This window comes from Eptesicus fuscus, chromosome 5, assembly GCF_027574615.1.
Source record: "Eptesicus fuscus isolate TK198812 chromosome 5, DD_ASM_mEF_20220401, whole genome shotgun sequence".
NCBI lineage: Eukaryota > Metazoa > Chordata > Mammalia > Chiroptera > Vespertilionidae > Eptesicus > Eptesicus fuscus.
In genome coordinates, this window is record NC_072477.1 from 66,367,601 (window position 1) to 66,390,615 (window position 23,015).

The 23,015-nt window shown below is 42.2% G+C and overlaps 1 protein-coding gene across 2 annotated transcripts in view; it reads right to left on the minus strand.

Annotated features, from left to right (window-relative positions):
- The window catches only part of RAD51 (RAD51 recombinase), a 32,791-nt gene that overhangs the window by 896 nt on the left and 8,880 nt on the right, over positions 1–23,015 (minus strand). For both annotated transcript variants that reach the window (XM_008143005.3, XM_054716345.1), the window contains 6 exons: positions 16,369–16,486; positions 15,159–15,250; positions 7,719–7,813; positions 1,138–1,251; positions 447–576; positions 91–212 (listed from right to left, as the gene is read on the minus strand). In XM_008143005.3, the coding sequence (XP_008141227.1) occupies positions 91–212; positions 447–576; positions 1,138–1,251; positions 7,719–7,813; positions 15,159–15,250; positions 16,369–16,486 (671 nt within the window). The remainder of the gene's footprint in view (positions 1–90; positions 213–446; positions 577–1,137; positions 1,252–7,718; positions 7,814–15,158; positions 15,251–16,368; positions 16,487–23,015) is intronic.

The window sequence follows — 23,015 nt, forward strand, 5'->3', positions numbered from 1 at the left end:
GGAGCTTTAACAGGGAAATGTTCTATCTTCACGTCTACTTCATAGTTAACATGACATTCCACGGTGAAGTCATCTGTCCCATCACTTTACCTGGTTGTTGAGGCATGAGCAATGATATTTCCTCCAATAGGTTTTTTAGGATCTGCAGCAAACATGGCCGCTCCATCCACTTGGGCTACCACCTGGTTGGTGATTACCACAGCTACACCAAACTGATGGAGAAAGGATAAATGTCTTTTATATTATTATTACTTTGTGGCCATAGACATTGTAAGGACTAACTTTATTGCTGGCAACCCTTTTCCCCACAAACCAATGAATAACTCAAGTCTCTTTTCATATCTAACTGATATCCTGATACCAGACCCCAATGTCCTGGCCTTCTAGCAAAGCTCCCGAAATCCGCGGCCCCTGAAAGTAGTCTCTGACCCCAGCTGACAACTCACCTCATCAGCAAGTCGCAGAAGCATCCGCAGAAACCTGGCCAAGTGCATCTGCCTGGCTGAAAGTTCACCTCGACCAGAGTAGTCTGTTCTGTAGAGGGCAGTGGCACTGTCTACAATCAGCAGTGCATACCTGCAGGGAACAAGGACTCTCTGAAGCCTATTGCTAGCTTATGTCAGATTCTGCTTCCTTACTCTCACTATGCTAAATTTTGTGTTCAGTTACACATGTATATAGATGTTTCATTAACATACTTGTATAGCATCCATGTCTGAGGTACCATATAACAAGATAAAATTTCCAACAAGTTCAGGTGGATTATGGTTTCTTTTTACTTTATGTTTTTATTTTAGAGAGAGGAAGGGGGGGTGAGAGAGAGAGAGTAACATCAATTTGTTGTTCCACTTATTTATACATTCATTGGTTGCTTCTTGTTTGTGCCCTGACTGGAGATCGAACCCACAACCTTGGTTTATTGGGATAATGCTCTAACCAACTGAGCTACCCAGCCAAGGTTATGGCTTCATTTTTTAACAGTGACTTGACTTTAACCACAAAGTAAGTGTCAAAATAGGAACTAAAACTTAAATCTCCCCATTTCTAATCCAAGCTACTATCAATTTTGCCAAATAGCCTATATAAGATTCAGGATAAGGGCCCTGAGAGCATATTCAGTATCTCCTGAGCACATACCTGGACTCTACCATCATAGCTGATGCTTGATAAAGCAGCTGGGTCTGGTGGTCTGTGTTGAACCCACGAGCATATGCTACATTATCTAGGACATCACTGCCAGAGAGGCCATATCTAGAAAAGGAGAGAGAACATTTTTAGGCTGTACAGAGAACGCAGGCAGATGAGAAATTCATTGCTAATAAAGAATTACATGGATGGGTAGGTAAGAAGTTTTGGGACTAAATAGTATTAATTCCCTTTCTATTACGAAGTTCAGACAAACTGCAAAGAGAGATGACAGCAATTACTACTTTGGAGTCATCTACCTGGCAGGACTTTAGGATAAATCAAATCTATTCTTGGAGGACTCCTGAACTAGAATTAGAAATTTCCAAGTACAAGGAAACAATGTTCTCCTGGAAAAACCAAGGGCAACATGACAGAATCAGCAACAAAAAAGAACCACTCAAAGATCTATTAACCAAATTCATATAAATTTATTACATAGGAATAAAACCTAAGCAAGGACTCAAAACTCTAAGAAGTTCAAGAGAAGCAATTATTTTTCTTCTTTATTCTTGCTAGTAATTAGTTATACCCAATAATGATTTTTCCCTCTGCATTTAAAAAAGGCAAATAAAATATTTATTTTTTTTAGAACAATTTGTATTTTCTCATCTTTATAACTGACACCTAAGACATGAATGGTTCGAGTAACAACACAGTTTTCATTCTCATTAAATGTACCATAATGGAGCTCCATTTCTTTGAAGATAAACTTCCCCTTTATCTCTCAAATAGATGTGATTTTTCCCTCTTCTGCACTTCCAAAAAACTGATTTGGTCTTTTTATGGCACTTGTGCGAGGCAACCCTGCCATTCTTTGACTAGACTACAAATTCCTTGAGGATAAAGATAAGCTTGTCTATCTTGAGTACTTTTTATACCTAGTAAATTCTGAATGTTGCTAAGTAAAGCTTTTATGCACAATCCATATAAAAAAATCATACACATCACTTTAACCCATATTTTCATATTAATGTCATAAAATCATTACAGTCCAAAAATATAACACTGACTCCCTTAATGTAATAGTTCAAAAGAGAATCTGTTTAAACAAATCAATATGCTATTAATTCTTTGATAACCAAAAGTTCCTATGTTTATTATTCTATCAGTCTTTAAAGAATCAATCTAGCCCTAGCTAGTTTGGCTCAGTGGATAAAGCATCGGCCCATGGACTGAAGGGTCATGGGTTCAATTCCGGTCAAGGGCACTTACCTCAGTTGCAGGCTCGATCCCTGGCCCTGTTTGGGGCCATGTGGGAGGCAACCAATCGATGTCTTTCTCACATCGGTGTTTCTCTGTGTCTCTCCCCCTCCCTTTTGCTATCTAAAAATCAAATATCCTCAGGTGAGGATTAACAAATAAACAAACAAATAAATAAATAATAAAAAAGGCAAAAATTGTAAAGACATTTTCCAAAAAAGAAATACAAATGTCTATGCCTCTTCTGTTCACCAGCCTATCGATGGACTCCCTTCTAACTAACTGGAAAAGAAACCCCTAAGCATTACGGTTTTTGCTCTTACATTTAAGACTAGAGGCCCGGTGCACGAAATTCGTGCACTCGGGGATGGGGTGGGTCCCTCAGCCCCACACAGGCCAGGCCGGGAGCCCTTGGGGGATGTCCAACTGATGGCTTAGGGAGTAGACATCTTTACCGCTGCAGCAGAGTTGGGAGAGGCTCCCATCACTGCTGCTGCACTTGCCAGCTATGAGCCCAGCTTCTGGCTGAGCAGTGCTCCCTCTGTGGGAGCACACTGACCACTAGGGGGCAGCTCCTGCATTGAGCGTCTGCCCCCTGGTGGTAAGGGTGTGTCATAGCAACTGGTTGTTCCACAGTTTGGTCGATTTGCATATTAGCCTTTTATTATATAGGATTATCATCTTTAAAAAAATTATCCTATCTAATAAAAGAGTAATATGCAAATTAACCATCACTTGGCTACACCCACAAGCCAATCAGGAGAGAGTATGCAAATTAGCCAAACCAAGATGGCTGCAGCCATGGAGCGAGCAGGAGGTTTGAGTTGCCCCCGGCGATGAAGGAAGCCAAGCTTTCCACACACCTGGGCTGGCCTAGGCCTCCACTCAAGGCTACAAAATTTCAATTACAGAAGATAAATAAATCCCAGATACCAGGGCCTCACTTGGGTCATTGGGCAGCATGGCTGGCCTGCAAAACCACCACAGGACCCTCACCCAGGCCGCCCCACGCCCCAAGGGAACCCCCACCCTAATCCGGGACACCCTTCAGGGCAAACCAGCTGGCCCCCACCCATGCACCAGGCCTCTATCCTATCTAATAAAAGAGTAATATGCAAATTGACTGTCACTCCAACACACAAGATGGCTGCCCCCATGTGGACACAAGATGGCCAACAGGGAAGGGCAGTTGGGGGGGACCCAGGCCTGCAGGGGAGAGCAGTTGGGGGAGACCAGGCCTGCAGGGGAGGGCAGTTAGGGGCAAACAGGCTGGCAGGGGAGCAGTTAGGCATCAATCAGGCTGGCAGGGGAGTGGTTAGGGGTGATCAGGCTGGCAGGCAGAAGCGGTTAGGGACAATCAGGAGGGCAGGCAGGCGAGCAGTTGGGAGCCAGCAGTCCTGGATTGTGAGAGGGATGTCTGACTGTCCGTTTAGGCCTGATCCTACTGGGATCCTACTGGGATAGGGCCTAAATGGGCAGTTGGACATCCCTCGAGGTGTCCCAGATTGGAGAGGGTGCAGGCTGGGCTGAGGAACACACACCCCCATGTATAAATTTTGTGCACTGGGCCTATAGTTGTAAATATACATAAAATTACATGATGCCCTAACTGGTTTGGCTCAGGGGATAGAGCGTCAGCCTGTGGACTGAAGGGTCCTAGGTTCGATTCCGGTCAAGGGCATGTACCTTGGTTGCGGGCACATCCCCAGTAGGGGGTGTGTAGGAGGCAGTCGATCAATGATTCTCTCTCATCATTGATGTTTCTACCTCTCTCTTCCTCTCCCTTCCTCTCTGAAATCAATAAAAATATATTAAAAAAATAATAATATACAGTCCAGTGGCAATAAATACATTTCCATTGTTTTGCAACCATCACCATCAGAACTTTTTTATCATTCCAAACTGAAACTCTAAGTATAAGTCCCCATTCTCCTCACCCCCACCCCCTGGAAACCACCATTCTAATTTGTCTTTATGAATTTGACTAATCTAAGTATGTACCTCATAAGAGAGGAATCCTACAATATTTGTCCTTGATGCAACTAGTTTATTTCACTTAGCATATTTTCAAGGTTCGTCCATGCTGTAGCATGTGTAGGAATGTCCTTTCTTTTTGAGATTGAATAATATTCCATTGTAGGTATATACATTTTGTTTATCCATTCATTTGTTGATGGACACTTGTTTCCACCTTTTGGCTGTTATGAATAGTGCCGCTATGAGCATTGGTATACAAAAGTATCTGTTTGAGTAACTGCTTTCAATTCTTTTGAGTATATAACCAGAATTGGAATTGTTGGATCATATTGTAATTCTATGTTTAACTTTTTGAGGACTCACCAGACTATTATCTATTTTTAGTTAATTTTTATGTATGGTATAGGGTCTAAATATATATATATATTTTTTGCATGTGGATATCCAACTACATTAGCCATTTATTAAAGAGTATTATTTTCCCCATTAAACTGCCTTGGTACCTTTGGTCAAAAATCAAGTGACTATAAATGAGAGGGTTTATTTCTGTTCTCTCAATTCTGTTCCATCAATCCATATGTCTATCCTTATGTCAGCACCACAGTTTTAATTACTGTTGCTTAATAGGAAGTTTGCAAACTGGAAAGACTAAGACTTGAAATCTACAACCCCCCCACCCCGAAATAATCTGGGTCCTTAACATTTCCATATATATTTTATAATCAGCTTGTCAATTTCTACAAAAAAGCTTGCTGGAATTTCAATAGGGATTGTATTGAATCCATAGATCAATTTGAGGGAGAATTACCATCTTAATAGTATTGCATCTTCCAATCCATGAATGTGGGATGTTTCTCTATTCAGATTTCAATTTCTCAGTAATGTTTTCAGTTTTAAGTGGACCAGTCTTGCACTTCTATTAAATTATTTTTTTAAATATATTTTATTGATTTGAGAGAGGAAGGGAGAGGGAGAGATAGAAACATCAATGATGAGAGAGAATCATTGATTGGCTGCTTCCTGCACAGCCCCTACTGGGGACAGAGCCTGCAACCCAGGCATGTGCCCTTGGCCGGAATCGAACCTGGGACCTTTCAGTCCATAGGCTGATGCTCTATCCATTGAGCCAAACCAGCTAGGGCTCTATTAAATTATTAAATATTATTTTTGATGTTACTGTGAATGGGATTGTTCTCTTAATTTTTGAGTTGCTCATTGCTAGTATAGCGAAATTGTAACCTACCAGCTTGCCGAACTAAGTTTTAGTAGGGTTTTTTGTGTGTGTAGATTTCATAGGATTTTCTACATACAGGATCATATCATCGGTAAATAGTTTTATGTCTTCCATTCCAATTTGGATGCCTTTTATTTTCTTTCCTGATTGCACTGGCTAGGACTTTTAGTACAATGTAGAATATAAGTGATGAGAGTGGACACCCTTGCCTTGTTTCTGATCTTAAGGAGCAAGCATTCAGACTTTCACCATTAAGTATGATGCAAGCTGTAGGTTTTCTGCAGTTGCCCTTTATCAGGGCAATGTTCCATCCATTACTGAGAGTGAGATATTGGTCCCCAACTATTATGGTGAATTGTCTATTCACCCTTCAATTATGTCAGTTTTTATTTCACATATTTATGGGCTCAGTTATTAGATGTTTATATGTTTATAGTTATACCTTCCTGATAAACTGACCTTTTAGTTATAAAATGATCGTCTTTGTCCCTAGTGATATTTTTTTGTGTATCTTAAAGTCTATTTTGTCTGATATTAGAGTAACTACTAGAATTCTCTAATGACTACTGTTTGCATGCAAATCTTTTTCCATCCTTTTACTTTCAACCTATTTGAGTCTTTGAACCTAAGGGGTTTCTCTGGAAGACAGCATAGAGTTGGATCTTGTTGTGTTTTTTTAAATGCACTCTGGCAGCAACTCATAGATTTCTGACTAAAGAAGAATGCTTATCTGTACTACATACATACACCATTGGAATCCTCCTATATAATAAAAGGCTAATATGCAAATCGACTGAACGGTGGAACAACCAGCTGCTATGACGCACACTGACCACCAGGGGGCAGAGACTCAACTGCCCCCTGGTGGTCAGTGCGCTCCCACAGGGGGAGCGCTGCTCAGCCAGAAGCCGGGCTCACGACTGGTGAGCACACCAGCGGTGGTGGGAACCTCTCCTGCCTCCGCAGCAGCGCTAAGGATGTCCATCAGTCGGACATCTCCCGAGGGCTCCCAGACTACGAGAGGGCACAGGCAGGGCTGAGGGACCCTCCCTGAGTGCACGAATTTCGTGCACCGGGCCTCTAGTATGGAGTAATAAGAGATGATGATCAGCTGGTATGGCTCAGTAGTTGAGCATTGAACCATGAAATGGGAGGTCACAGTTCAATTCCAGGTCAGGGAACATGCCCAAGTTGTGGGCTCGATCCCTAGTAGGGTGCATGCAAGAAGCAGCCGATCAATGATTCTCTGTCATCATTGATGTTTTTATCTTTCTCTCCCTCTCTGAAACCAATCCTATATAATAAAGAGGTGATATGCAAATTAAGCCTCACACCCTCACAAGATGGCTGCCTACCACCAGGCCGACAGGGGGGTTAGTGAGGGACAACCAAACGACTGAACAAGCAGGCTGTGTGTGGCAACCAGGCCGGCGGGGGGGCCGTGACGGGCAACCATGCCGGCAGGGGGTGGGGGGGCAGTTGGGGGTGACCAGGCCAGCAGGGGGGGGCAGTTGGGGCGATCAGGCTGGCAGAGGGGAGCTTGGGGGTGACCAGGCTGGCAGAGGGGGGCAGTTGGGGTGACCAGGCCAGCAAGGGGATGCAGTAAGGGGTGACCAGGCCAGCGTCGGGGAGAGGGGGAGGCAGTTAGGAGCGACCATGCCGACAGGGAGGGGGCAGTTGGGGGCGACTTGGCCAGCACGCAGAGGCAGTGAGGGGCAATCAGGTTGGGGGGGTGCAATTAGGGGCAACCAGGACAGCAGGCAGGTGAGCGATTAGGAGCCAGTTGTCCAGGATTGTGAAAGGGATGTCCGACTGCCGGTTTAGGCCTGATCCCTGGGATGGAGCCTAAACTGGCAGTCAGACATCCTCCAAGGGGTCCCGGATTGGAGAAGGTGCAGGCTGGGCTGAGGGGACCCCCGTCTCCCCCCTACTCCCGGCCATGCATGAATTTTGTGCACTGGGCCTCTAATGAAAATATATATATATAGTATACATATATATATATATATATAGGTATTTTTTTTTTAAAAAGAGAAGACACTGTTCAACCAGACTAACCCTATAAATCATGACAGTGCCAGGTACAGCCATACTTCTCTCATCTAATCCAGTAACCTACCTCTCAGCCACTGCTAGCAGCCGCTCTGGCCTAAAGGTACCCTCGGTGTCAATGTACATGGCCTTTCCTTCACCTCCACCCCGGTCAATGGGAAGCTAGAGAGAACAAAAAGAACAGCAGAAATGAACACTGTACTTCTTATATAACTGACCAACTTACCCAGGATTCTATACATTCCCCCTCTCTCCAATAAGGCAAAGGGAAAAAATCACTTCAAAGTGACAATCAGAGATAGGAAGAAGAGCATTCCCTTCCAAGAAGCTCAGCTAGAAGTAGATATGAAGCTCACTGTGTCCCATAGAATGTAAGGCTAGAAGTCTTGCCAGAGTTGGACTGCTTGGATATATAGTCCAAAGTAGGTAATAAAATTCTATGACTGCACACCAACATAAGACTGACCAATCCTCCCCAGAGTACAAATAGCCCTAACCAGTTAGGCTCAGTGGATAGAGTGTCAGCCTGTGGCCTGAAGGGTCCCAGGTTCGATTCCAGTCAAGGGCATGTACCTTGGTTGAGGGCACATACCCAGTAGGAGGTGTGCAGGAGGCAGCTGATGTACGTTTCTCTCTCATCAATGTTTCTCTCTATCCCTCTCCCTTCCTCTCTGTAAAAAATCAATAAAATATATTTTTTTAAAAAGGGAAAAAAAGAGTACAAATATTTGGAAGATCATTTACCTTAGCTTTAATAAGTAAAAGAGCCTGATCCAATACCCAATTAATTTTAGCATGTCCAAACCACTCTTACACTTCACTTTACTGACCAGTTCCTTTCTTTGGGTTACTGAAGGAGCTTGGCAATGCCCTAAGGGCATCCCTAGCAAATTTAATGTATGAGCAAGAAAGAAAAAGGTGTTTCAAAAGTACATATAGCCGAAACCGGTTTGGCTCAGTGGATAGAGCGTCGGCCTGCGGACTGAAGGGTCCCAGGTTCGATTCCGGTCAGGGGCATGTACCTTCGTTGCGGGCACATCCCCAGTAGGGGTTATGCAAGAGGCAGCGGATCGATGTCTCTCTATCATCGATGTTTCTAACTCTCTATCCCTCTCTCTTCCTCTCTGTAAAAAAATCAATAAAATATATTCAAAAGTACATATAGATGTTAAAAATGAGCAAAAGGAGAGAAACCAAGATGGTGGCATAGGTAAACACCTAAACTGCTGCCTTGCACAACAATTTCAAAACTACAACTAAAAGACAAAACGGACATCATCCGGAACCACAGGCAGGCTGGCTGAGTGGAAATTCTACAACTAGAAGGAAAGAGAAAAGCACACTGAGACTCAGAGGAACTGCGGAAGGCAGAGGTACCAAGGCGCGCATGTGGAGAGGGCCGACAACTGAGTCTGTGGCTGGCTTTCTCAATTGAGAGGGAGACAAAAGCTCCCGAAGGCTCGGAACTCCAGTTCCGGGTGAGACTCTGGGGACCCAGACTCATTCGGGGAGAAACTGGACTGTCTGGCAGTGGGCGAAACTTGAGGGCGGCTTTCTCTCAGAGGTGCTTGCACCAATTACCGCGGGACACTGAGACACAGGGGCCTCTTAGGGCAGGGCTGACGGGAAACCAATGCTGTCTGCTCTGCCCTGAGACTCCGCCCCATCTAAGCTGAGCACAGAGGCTTTTGCAAGTCTTGTCTCATAAGGGTGTCTCCAGAACAGAAGTTCTCCCAGTTTAGACACAGCTGATCCTCACAGCCAATTGGCCTGGAGGTCAATTCCTCCCAGTGATACCAACAACAATCAAGGCTTAACTACAACAAGACTGTGCACACAGCCCACAAAGGGGTGCACCAAGAGTGTCCTACCTCAGGTAACTGGGGAGGCTGAGCCACTGGACCCTATAGGACACCTAGCACACAAAGCCACTCTATTAACACAGGGAAGCAGCCAAAATGCGGACACAAAGAAACAGGTCACAAAAGAAAGAAACGGAGGAAAGCAAATGATTGGATATAGAGTTCAAAACCACGGTTATAAGGTTTTTCAAGAATTTTCTAGAAAAGGCTGATATATTTAGCGAGACCCTCGAGGATATGAAAAAGGACCAACTGGAAATTAAGCATACACTGACTGAAATAAAAAATAATATACAGAGATCCAACAGCAGACTAGAGGATCGCAAGAATCAAGTCAAAGATTTGAAATGCAAAGAAGCAAAAAACATCCAACCGGAAACGCAAAAAGAAAAAAGAATCCAAAAATATGAAGATAGTGTAAGGAGCCTCTGGGACAACTTCAAGTGTACCAACATCCAAATTATGGGGGTGCCAGAAGAAGAGAGAGAGCAAGATACTGAAAACCTATTTGAAGAAATAATGACAGAAAACTTCCTCCACCTGGTGAAAGAAATAGACTTACAAGTCCAGGAAGCGCACAGAACCCCAAACAAAAGGAATCCAAAGAGGACCACACCAAGACACATCATAATTAAAATGCCAAGAGCAAAAGACAAAGAGAGAATATTAAAAGCTGCAAGAGAAAAACAGTTAGTTACCTACAAGGGAGCACCCATACGACTGTCAGCTGATTTCTCAACAGAAACTATGCAGGCCAGACAGGAGTGGCAACAAATATTCAAAGTGATGAATAGCAAGAACCTACAACCAAGACTACTCTACCCAGCAAAGTTATCATTCAGAATTGAAGGGCAGCTAAAGAGCTTCACAGATAAGAAAAAGCTAAAGGAGTTCATCACCGCCAAACCAGTATTATATGAAATGCTAAAAGGTATTCTTTAAGAAGAGGAAGAAGAAGAAAAAGATAAAAATTATGAACAACAAATACATATCTATCAACAAGTAAATCTAAAAATCAAGTGAATAAAAAATCTGATGAACAGAATAAACTGGTAATATAATAGAATCAGGGGCACAGAAAGGGAGTGGACTGACAATTCTCAGGGCGGGGACGGGGAGTGGGGGGTGCGGGAAGAGATTGGACAAAAATCTTACACCTATGGACGAGGACATTTCAGGGGGGTAAGGGCATGAGGTGCGGTGGTAACTGGGTGGAGGGGAGCTATGGGGGAAAAAAAGAGAAACAACTGTAATAATCTGAACAATAAAGATTTATTGAAAAAATAATAAAATAAAATAAAATTAATTTTTACAAATTAAAAAAAATGAGCAAAAGGAGAAAAAGGAAAAATAAATAATAGAAAAAGTTTTTTAAAAATGCCATGAAAACTATCTCATGAGCTACTCAAGGAAATCTCTGTTTTAGGCTATCTAGCGAGACCCTCGAGGAATAGCCAGACACCTCTGAATTATAACTATTTTAGGTGAATGATGCTAAAGGGTAGTTTCTACCCTAGAAATCTGTGGAGCCATAATTTACCTTTAAATTCTGAGGAAAATCCCTTAGGACATTTTACATTAAGGACTTGGTAGCACCAAATTTTCTTTCTTTTCCTATTTCTGAGAAAAAAACTTTATTTTCAAAATTACAAAAGTACTATATGGTTATATTAAATATTCAAATATAGAAAATAGTAGAGTGAAAGTTGAAAGCTCTCTTCATCACTCCCATCTCCCAGAAGTAATCTCCCAGGTCCTTTTCTATGCATTCTTATACAAGTGCTCCTTATTATAACTGGTTCTGACACTTAATGTTTGTCCCTAAGAACATTCTGTCTCCTTTTCTGTAGACAAAACCCACCTTCTGGATTGTTTTGAAGATAAAACAATTTATGTAAAGTGTTTAAAATTTTACGTCAGTGCCTGACAGAAAGCACTTTGAAGACTTACTAGTAATGATATCCTCTTACTTTTAGCATACACTCTCTCTCTATATATAAATATATATATATTACCTAATAATAGACAAACATGTAAATTGACCATACCTCTGCTACGCCCACAGCCTATCAGACTGAGTTTGCAAATTAACCCAACAAAGATGGCAGTTAATTTGCATACGTAGGCGCCCAGCAGCCTGGGTCCCGGAAAGTTTCTTGGCACCCATGTCACTACAAGGTAGGCCCCATGTGGGTCCTGAGCAACCTGGCAAGGGCCTGAGCTAGGGGGCTCCTGGGCAGGGGCGGAGCCGGCGATTGGAGGGAGCTAGGGGGCCCCTGCTCAGGCCCCACGCCTGGGCAGGGGTGGAACTGGCGATTTAAGGGAGCTGGGGGGCCCTTGCCCAGGCCCCGAGGCTTAAGGCCTTGGCAGGGGCAGAGCCGGCGATCGGTGTGAACTACAGAGGAAACACCTTTTCTGACCGCTCATTGGCTAAGCTTCCTGTATGCCACAGGTAATATTCTTAGTAACTTGGGTATAAGAATCCAAAAAGGTGATCTAGGGTTTTTCCAACACACTCCTGGATAAAAAAAGGAAAGTCTGCTGCTGGAGGGCTAAGAAATGTCATATCCTGCCCTAGCCAGTTTGGCTCAGTGGATAATGCCTAGGCCTGCTGACCGCAGGGTCTGGGTTCGATTCTGATCAAGGGCATGTACCTAGGTTGCAGGCTCCTCCCTGGCTGGGGCCCAGGTCAGGGCTCATGCAGGAGGCAACCAATCAAAGTGTCCCTCTCACTTTGATGTTTCTCTCTGTCTTTCCCTTTCTCTTCCACATTCTCTAAAAATCAATGGAAACATATCCTCAGGTGAGAATAAAAAAAAAGAAAGAAAGAAATGTCATATCCTATGAAACACATCTTGAAAATGCCTAAAGTAAGTTGTCATTTTTTCATGGTGAAGGGACTGGAGTCAGTGTGGATGAAAACACCTTGGTGGCTTCGGTGACTGGCAGTGGCTGCTGCAGCAGCAGGGTGATGGGGCTGGTGCCTTCCCCTGATCAGGCTGGTCGCCTCCCACAAAGGGGGGCCAGACTGCGGTTTAGGCCCATGGGGAGCAGGCCTAAGCTCCCAGTATGTGAGAGGGGGCAGGCTGGGCTGAGGGACCTCCCACCCCGCCCCGCCAGTACATGAATTTCATGCACGGGGGTGGGGAGGTGGGGGGGAGGTCCTAACAAAATCCTTATTTTTTTAAATATATATTTTTATTGATTTGAGAGAGGGAGAAACATCAATGATGAGAGAGAATCATTGATTGGCTGCCTCCCCCACAAAGGGGATCAAGCCCACAACCCCAGCATGTGCCCCAACTATGAGGCATCAAATCGTGACCTCCTGCTTCATAGGTTGCTGTTCAGCCACTAAGTCACGCCAGCCAGGCAAAAATCCTTATTTTTATAACACATACTGTTTTTAACGGCAGCAGTTGCCCTGGCCAGGTGGCTTGGTTGACTGGAGCTTCATCCCATATACCAAAAGATGGTGGGTTCTATTCCAGGTTAGGGCACATACTTTAGGTTGCAGGTTTGATCCCTGGTTGGGGCAGGTATGGGAGATAACCCAATCAATGTTTCTCTCTCATATCGATGTTTCTCTCTCCCTCTCTCTAAAATAAAAACATATAATTTTTTTATAAAGTGCTACTTAAAATACAGAATAAATTATGAAGGACCATTCATAATTTGTTTTGTAAGGAAAAAAAACACAAAAGAAAATTTATATTTGATGTCTAAATTTATAAATAAGTTCCATGAACTATTATTATTTTGTTGAGAGGATAAGGACTCACACTAGGATGGAAAGGTACTATATATATAAGAAAGCACATTTCATTTCAGTTATTCTTGAACTCCATCAATAAGTTGTGTCCCTGGGAGAAATGAGTATGATCTATCTAGATTAAAATAATGCCGTTTTTGCCCTGGCCAGGTGGCTCAATTGGTTAGAGCATTGTTCCTGATATCCCTAGGTTGCAGGTTCAATCCCCAGTTAGGGCACATACAAGAATCAACCAATGAATGCATAAATAAGTGGAATAACAAATCAATGTGTGTGTTTTCTAAATTTTTTAATAAAAAGAAAATATTTAAAATGCCATTTTCTTCAAATACCTAAAACTGTAATAAAGCCCCAAAAGATTATAACAGAAGAGTTGGACCATGGAAATGGACCTTGACTGGAATCAAACCCAGGACCTTTCTGTCCACAGGCTGACACTCTATCCACTGTGCCAAATTGGCTCGAGCTTTCAGTGGCACTTTTTAAGTTTAGTCCTGATGAGCTAATGCTTGCAGTAATCATACATCAAATATCCTTAGCTCTTGCCTCTCCTTTCAAGCCATTCAATAGGTTGCTACCAGAATATTTCTGAAAATTTTGCTTGTGTTCCTCTTTAGTTGGAAATACTGAATAATCTCCACTCCTTACAAAATCAAGTCTAAGCTTCTTTTTTTTTTTTAATGTATTTTATTTGATTTTTACAGAGAGGAAGGAAGAGGGACAGAGAGCTAGAAACATCGATGAGAGAGAAACATCGACCAGCTGCCTCCTGCACAACCCCTACTGGGGATGTGCCCGCAACCAAGGTACATGCCCTTGACCGGAATCAAACCTGGGACCTTTCAGTCCGGAGACCGACGCTCTATCCACTGAGCCAAACCGGTTTCGGCAAGTCTAAGCTTCTTACACTGCGATCAAGACCTTCTAAAATCTGGTCTTGATTTGTCCTTTTAGGTTTATATCCTACAACTTTTCTAAATAAAACCTCTGAACTCAGTAAACAGGTTTATTTATTGTCTTCTCCTCGATACATATGCCTCCCTGACCTCTTGCACTTTTGTTCATACCATTCCCTATAGTTAAATGTGTTGTTGTTTTTAAATTTCTTTACCTGCTCAAATTTAGTATTCTTTAGAAGTCTGGTCCAATCCCTTTTCTCCATAAAGTATTCCATGATTATTCTAGGGTGAGGTAATGCTTCTCTCTTCCTTAAACAGTTACACTACTTCCTCTATACCATTTACTTTATATCAGATATGCCTTAGGATATCCATTCTATCATCTCCATCCAGTCAAGTAGTTACTGAGTGCCATGCACTGATTTAGGCAATAGCAATATAGCAGGTATGGGATATAAATCTGAGGGTATTGGTAAAGGAATGACTTTTTAAAAATATATTTTTATTGATTTCAGAGATGAAAGGAGGGAAAGATAGAAACACCAATGATGGGAGAGAATCACTAATCAGCTGCCTCCTGCAAACCCCACAGTGGAATTGAGCCTGAAACCGGGTCATGTGCCCTGACTGGGAATCAAACCGTAACCTGGTTCCTGGGTCGACGACGCTCAACCAACTGACCTGCACTGGCCGGGGTGGTAAAGGAATGACTTTAATGATGAACCATAAAATCTAGATAGTGAAAAGGGAAGGTAAAGCCACGGGAGGTCTGGTGGGTGGTAAGAAAGTATTGAAGTCAATGATCTGAAAGTTTCTATGATGTGGAAGAATTATGCAGTAGGAATCTATTTTTTAAGTAGCACATGGGATTCTTGAGAACAGAGAAAGTGCCTTAATATCCATCCCAACAGATGCTTGAAAACAGTGGAAATAACTTCTTGCTGGTTTGATTAGTTAGAGGCCCAACAGCTCACCTGGCATGTTACAGCCAATGTATGACAGATCTGGGTCTTCCCAGTTCGGAATTCTCCAAACATCTCTGTGATGGATCCAGTTTCAATTCCTCCTAACAGAGCAACAAGAAACACTCTTAGCACAATACAAATGTTTAGAAACAATAATCATAGAAATGTTCTTGGAGCTCATCAGAAAGATATTTACAGGATGATACAGAGGTGCAGAGGGGAGGGCTAACACTTAAATTTAAGTGTAATTCCTAAACTCAGGATATTTTGCACTCTATAAAAAGATAACATGAATGCTTAAATATTTGGGGAAGCAATAGGAATCAAATCTAACTTAGGACAGCAATGCTTTCAAAAGTTCAAAAACTAGTTTTCTGCCCTGGCTGGGTAGCTCGGTTGGTTAGAGCATCATCCCAATACACCAAGGTTGCGGGTTAGATCCCTGATCAGGGCACATACAAGAATCAACCAATTAATGCATAAGTAAGTGGAACGACAAAAAGAAAAAGGAGAAAAAAATTAAAAAACAAAAACAAAAGTGGAACAACAAATCGTCGTTCTTTCTCCCTTCTTCACTCTCTAAAATTTAAAAATAAATAAAAGCATAAACAAAACTACAGCTTTCCATAAAGTCCTGAAGATTTAGTGTAAACTACAGTGCAGTATTCAAACATGGAGTGGTTTTTAAAAATATATATATTTTTATTGATTTCAGAGAGGAAGAGAGAGATAGAAACATCAATGATGACAGAATCATTGATTGGCTGTCTTCTGCACATCCCTTACTGGGGAATTGAGCCCGCAACCTGGGCATGTGCCCTTGATCGGAATCAAACCCAGGACCCTTCAGTCCGCAGGCCAATGCTCTATCCACTGAGCAAAACCAGCCAGCACCAAACATGGAGTGTTTTAATCAGCCATCAGATTCTCAAACTTGTGTGTTCAAGTAGAAGATTAAAATGATTTCTTTAGGCAGAGGGAGCTTACTCTCTGAATGCAATATTAAATGGAGATTAAATTATTTAATTGGCAGATCACTTGAGCATTTTACAAGTCAGGTCCCACCCTGCAGCAGTCTTACTTCATCAATGTGGATACTTTTCTTATCTCTTAATCATATCTAACACATAAATCCTACCTATAATATACTTAGTTTTGTTCTATGACCTGGATGCTTTGCTAACTGCAGTTCACAAAATAGGACAAGGAATTACTACACCTTGAAGTAGTTTGTCGAGTTCTTTAGAGCCAGTAGTAATTTGTATGATCTCTGATCGCCTTTGGTGGAACTCAGTTGCAGTGGTAAAACCCATTGGAACTAATTTAGCTGCCTCAGTCTGGGAAAAACAAGAAATGTCAAATCAACAAAAAAAGCTTACCAAAACAAGAACCAGGCATAAAATAGGAGAGACAACATCTAACAAATTCCCATTACGATTTCTCTTTAAGAAGTCATCAAAATACTAAATACTAGTAGTTCTAGGATTATTTTATCTCTCTGGCAACTAAAGGATAAGCTAATTTAGAGACTCCAAGAAGATTAATGTTTAAATTGCCAATTCAAGCAATACATTTATGTACTTAAAAAACTATTCTAGACCCACACATATGTGCTTCAGCTGATTTATGACAAATGTGACAATACAGTACAAAGTCCAAAACAGATTTAAACCTTCATTTCCTGTACCATCAACCACAGATTATACAACTTTCTATCTACTTTGTTAAATGAGGACATTTGTCCTTTGATCTCTTCTCCTTCCATGTCTACTTCCCCACCTCTGTCAGCTATTCCTTTTCTTTCACCTTTTACTTTTTTGCGACCCATTTTATATCCTATTTTGTAGTTACTTATACATCTTCAATAATCAGTCTATCAGTTGATTCCAAAATTTAAAAATAAATGCATTCACAAACATGTGGGAATAAAATATCACAATCCTAAATAACCAATGAATCCAAGAAATCTCAAGGGAAAATACTCTGAGATGACTAAAAATAAAGATACAAACATCAAATCTTATGGGATACAGCAAAAGCAGTGTGTAAAGGGAAATCTGTGGCTATAAACACCTATATTAGAAAAACCTTTTTTTTTTTTTTAAAGAATCCTCACCTGAGGATATTTTTTCCATTTCTTTTTAGAGAGATTCGAAAGGAGGAAGGAAGTGGGGAGAGAGAGAAACATTGATGTGAAAGAGACACATCGAATGATTTCCTTGATTGCCTCCTGCATGCACCAGGACCAGCACCAGGGATCTAACCTGCAAACCCAGGTGCTTGCCCTTGACCCAGAACTGAGCCCGAGACCCTTTGGTGCATGGGCAAACGCTCTAACCACCGAACACATGGTCAGGGCTAGGAGAATCTTAAATAGCCTAAATGTCCATCTTAAGATACTGGAAAAAGAAGAAACTAAACAAGCAGAAAGAAGGAAATAAGATTAGAGCACAAATTAGTAAGATAGAGGACAGAAATATAATAGGAAAAAAATCAACTAAACCAAACCTTGATTCTTCGAAAAGATCATTAAAATTAATAAACCTTACCCAGCCAGCACGGCTCAGTGGTTGAGCATCGACCTATGAATAGGGAGGTCAGGGTTCATTCACGGTCAGGGCATATGCCTGGGTTGCGGGTTGGGGCTCAGTACCCGGTAGGGGCCGTGTAGGAGGCAGCAGATCAATGATTCTCTCTCATCATTGATGTTTCTATCTCTCTCTTCCTCTCTGAATCAATAAAATATATTTTAAAAAATTAATGAACCTTTAGCCAGACCCCTCCCCACCAAAAAGACTAAAATCAGGAATGAAAGAGGGGACATCACTACCAACCTTACAAAAATAAAACTATGCCAACAAATAAGACAACTTAGATGAAATAGGCAAATTTCTAGAAAGATTCAAACTTATTAAAGTAAAAAAAATTCAAATCAAGGCACTGAAAGATCAGTTGAACTTGAGTCTAAATTCAGTAAAATAAATTGAGTCTGCACTACAAAGATAAAAAAAAAGTCTGAATAGATCAATAACAAGAGATTAAACTTATTATTTAAAAACTTTCTCAAAACTCCTTTATACATTCTTTTTTTAAAATTTTTTTTAAATTGATTTTGAGAGAGAGAGGAAGGGAGAGGGAAAGAGAAAAAGAGGGAGGGAGGGAGGGAAACATTGATACAGAGTGAAACACTGGCTGCCTCCTCCCATACCCTCTTATGGGGGACTGAGCCCACAACCTGGGCATGTGTCCTGACTGGGAATTGAACTCTTCGGTGCACAGGATGATGCCCAACCAACTGAGTCACACAGGACTCTTTTTGTAAAAAACTGATTTTTAGAGACTGAAGGAGGGAGGGAAGAAAAGGGGGAGGGGGAATAGAAAGGGAGAAAGGGAGAGAGGGAGGGAGGGAGGGAGGGAGGGAGGGAGCATGCAAGCACACGCGCAACATCGATTTGTTGTTCCGCTTATTTCCGCATCCATTGGTTGATTTTTGTATGTGCCCTGATCAGGGATTAAACCCCCAACCTTGGGGTATGGAGACAATGCTCTAACCAACTGAGCTACCCAGACAGAGCTTTTAAAACTTCACTTAAAAATTCATTACAATGTTTATATTAGTTTTGTACACATAATTCATTGCAGAACCAAATAGTGTGATAGAAATACAATTTAATTTGTTACATTGTGTCTCTCAAAAGTTTCTACTGTCAAATTCAAATGAATTCTTTTTTTATACTACAACAGTTTCAAAATCATGCTCCATTTTACCCTGCTTTTATATCTGAGCCACATCTTTCTCTAGTATTCTCTAACTATCATTTCTCAAATTTTCCAACCGCTCAATCTCACTATGTATTCCGCTGAATCCCTTTCCCCCCTCCGAGATCTGCTTTCCTTCTCCAACTGCACTTTCTGCTCTCTAGGCTAGCTCCTCTCCTGGGCCGTCCTCACTGAGTACTTGAGTTGGAGCCACTCTAACCTAGATACCACGTTTTTCCATCTTCAATCTGGTAAAGTATATCCTCAAGTAACTTCCTAAGAAAAAGTGGATGAGAGAAAAATGTTCTGAATGCTTACATTTCTGAAATTGTTTTAATCTGCACTAATATTTGATTAATAACGTTACTATAGAAAGAAAGCTAGGCTTAAGATTATTTTCCCTCAGAGTTTTAAAGGCATTCCTCTACCTGCTTCTATCACCCAGATTTCTGACAGACAATGTACTTTCTGATGATTGTTCCTTTAGAGGTCACTTACTTTTTTCTCTCTGAAATCTTTCAGAACCTTCTCTATATGAATGGTATACTGAAATTTCACACTAATCTGTCTAGGTGTTCGTTTTTGATAGTCTATGGCAGGGGTCCTCAAACTTTTAAAACAGGGGGCCAGTTCACTGTCCCTCAAGACCGTTGGAGGGCCAGACTATAGTTAAAAAAATATATATATGAACAAATTCCTATGCACACTGCACATATCTTATTTTGAAGTAAAAAAACAAAATGACAAAAACACCCGCATGTGGCCCGTGGGCCATAGTTTGAGGACGCCTGATCTATGGGATATTACTATATAAGACTTCTGCTTCTCTTTAACTCTGACAATTTCTCTTGTATTATTTCTCTGAGAATTTCTTCCCTTTTTCCTGTAACTTCTACTAATCTTCAGGATGAATGAAGATTTAGTAGATTTAGAAAATAAAAATATCAGAGAAAGGGGGGAAGAAGCTTATACACCAATATTGAAATCCAGTTAATGTATACTAAAATATTTAGGGGGAAATGTATTAATATCTGCAACTTTCTTTGAAAAGCATAAAAAAATCCAAGATGGACTAACTGCTGGATAGAGAGATAAACAAGTGATAAAGCAAGTCAAGTGATAAAGCAAGTATATTAAAACTAGTGGCCTCAGTGGAGAGAGCGTCAGCCTGCGGACTGAAGGGTCCCAGGTTCGATTCTGGTCAAGGGCATGTACCTTGGTTTTGGGCACATCCCCAATAGGGGGTGAGCAGGAGGCAGCTGGTTGATGTTTCTCTCTCATCGATGTTTCTAACTCTATCCCTCTCCCTTCCTCTCTGTAAAAAATCAATAAAATATATATTTTTAAAAAACTAGTGGCCTGGTGCACAAATTTGTGCACATTGAAAGGACATTTATTAGGAGAAATATTTTAATATCGCTATTCGCCCTTTCTCTATAATAGAAGTGTCAACCAAATTCACAATTGACAATAACAGATGGAAACACATGGGTGTGATTGGTGCCAGAGAGAGCTTTATATGTATTGCGCATGTGTGAGTCAACTTAGCCTTTTATAGATATAAAATAAACTTGCTTAATTAGACCTGCTTTCTGATTTAGCTAAACTTTTTTCCAGCCCAGTGAAGCACCCCAACTTCTCTTTCAGGTAATTGTTAGCAACACAGCAGTAAATATCAACACAAAGCAGATTATTAATGTAGATCACGCAGGGAGAACAAAGGGTAAAATATTTAACTGCAGCAGTGTTTGACTATATTCTGCGCAGTGAGAAAACATGAAGTCATTTTCAAGTTCCACCATTTCTTACTTCTTTTCAGTTGGGTCAAGTTTCTAAGCTTTCTAAATCTCCGTTTTCTGGCTAATGGAAAGAAAATATGATTCCACTGAGTCTCCTATCTACCTACTCCAGGACTTCTGTGAGGATTAAATGAGATGAGGCACAGGAAAACGCTTCATAGACATTTGGTTAAAGTATAAATGTTTCCACCCGGGTACAAAGCAAGTCATGACCCTGGGGTGCAGAAACTCCAAGGAGGCTAGTCGCTAGGGAGAGGAAGCCGGGCATTGCTACGTGACATCATTACCCGGCACCTACAGCGACTGTTTCCAGGCTGGCTACGGCTGTGATTTGATGGGCTGTCGCTCCACAGTGGTGGCAGGCCCTGTGTCCCACTTAGCGGAAGCCGAGCGTTGCTTTGTCGGTCAGGTCCGCGCTGCCAGTTTCTCTGTAAATGGCAAGTGTGCACCAGGGCAGCTCCTTCATTGAGGGTCTGCCCCTTCATGGTTAGTGCACATCATAGCGACCGGTCGGATAGTGGGAAGGACACTTAGTATATTAGCCTATATATATATAGACTAGTGGCCCAGTACACAAAATTCATGCATAGCGGGGAGAGAGGTCCCTCAGCCTGGCCTGTACCCTCTCCAATCTGGGACCCCTCAGAGGATGTCCAATTGCTGGTTTAGGCCCCTATGGGATGGGGCCTAAACCAATAGTCGGACATCCCTCTCACAATTTTAGGACCACTGGCTCCTAACCACTTGACTGCCTACCAGCTTGATTGCTGTCTAAGCTAATGGCCCCCAACTGCCCTCCCCTGCTGGCCTGATCACCTCTAACCACCTCTGCCTTGGCCCCCACCACCGTGGCTTTGTTCGGAAGGAAGTCAGACAGTAGGAAGATGTCCAGTCTCCCAGTCTAATTAGCATATTACCCTTTTATTAGTATAGATATTAATGTTATAGCCCAGGTGGTGGGTATATGACTGTCCACTATATAATTAATTCTTTCAGCTTTGCAATAAGTTAAAAAATTTTAATAAAAAAATGTTGAGAAAACTCAGGAGATGCTTTACCTTCTTTTCATTTTAACCCATACCTTTTCTTGTCTATGAGCTCTTAAAGGAACAGAATATTAAACCGAAGTGAAATTTGAAGTAAAAACCATCCAATTGCCTAATCTGGCAGAACTTTACTTCTATTCTTACACTTAACATAATAAGCTAGCTTTTATCTGTGCTAGGTATAAGTCTTTAGATGTTTTCGATAGCCAAGAACCATTGAACCCTCGGACACAAGACATAAAATGTCAAGTAAAAGGAAAATATTTTTTTTAAATATCTATGCTGAATCTGTCAGTGCTATGGTGGTGTACCAAGCAAGAAAGAATAGCTCAACAAAAGCCAATGACAATTTCTTTTTACTACCCTTCCCTCAACCCCCTTCCCTCTGGTAACCACCATTCTGTTATGTGTGTCTATGCGTTTCAGTTTTATACCCCATATGAATGAAATCATATGGTTCTTAGCTTTTTCTGGTTATTTTTGCTAAGCATAATATTCTCAAGGTCACAGATCATGTAACATAGAAATGTACAGTTGAAACCCATATAATCTTATTAACTAGGGGCCCAGTGCATGGATTTGTGGGGGTTAGCCGAAACCAGCTCTCCAACATCCCCCAAGGGGTCCCGGATTGCGAGAGGGTGGTTCTTGGGTGACACACCCTGGGATCAGGCTCCCTCCTCCAGGGTGCATCACCCAAGAACCACAGCTGCCAAGTCACCGCAACTCAGCAGCTCCTGCATTGAGTGTTTGCCCCCTCGTGGTCAGTGCACATCATAGCTACTGGTTGTAGCGTCTGGTCCCTGGTGCTCATTGCTCATCATAGCTATAGTCGGATGGTGGAACGGTTGCTTAGGTTTTTTATATATAGACTAGAGGCCTGGTGCACGAAATTCGTGCATGGGAGGGAGAGGTCCCTCAGCCGGACCTGCACCCTCCCCAATTCAGGACCCCTCAGAGGATGTCCGACTGCCTCTCGCAATCCAGGACCGCTGGCTCCTAACCACTTGCCTGCCTGCCTGCCTGCTCGCCCCTATCTGCTCCCATACCAGCCTGATTGCCCCTAACTGCTCCCCTGCTGGCCTGATTGCCCCTAACTGCCTCTGCCTCACCCCACACTCAGGACCCAGGATTCCTTCCTCCAGCCAGTCGCAGGCACCCGGGACCCAGGCTTCCCTCTTTCTGGCTGGCCACAGGCACCCAGGACCCAGGACCCAGGCTGACTTCACCCAGGCCAGCCACAGCCGCAGGAGACCATGGGT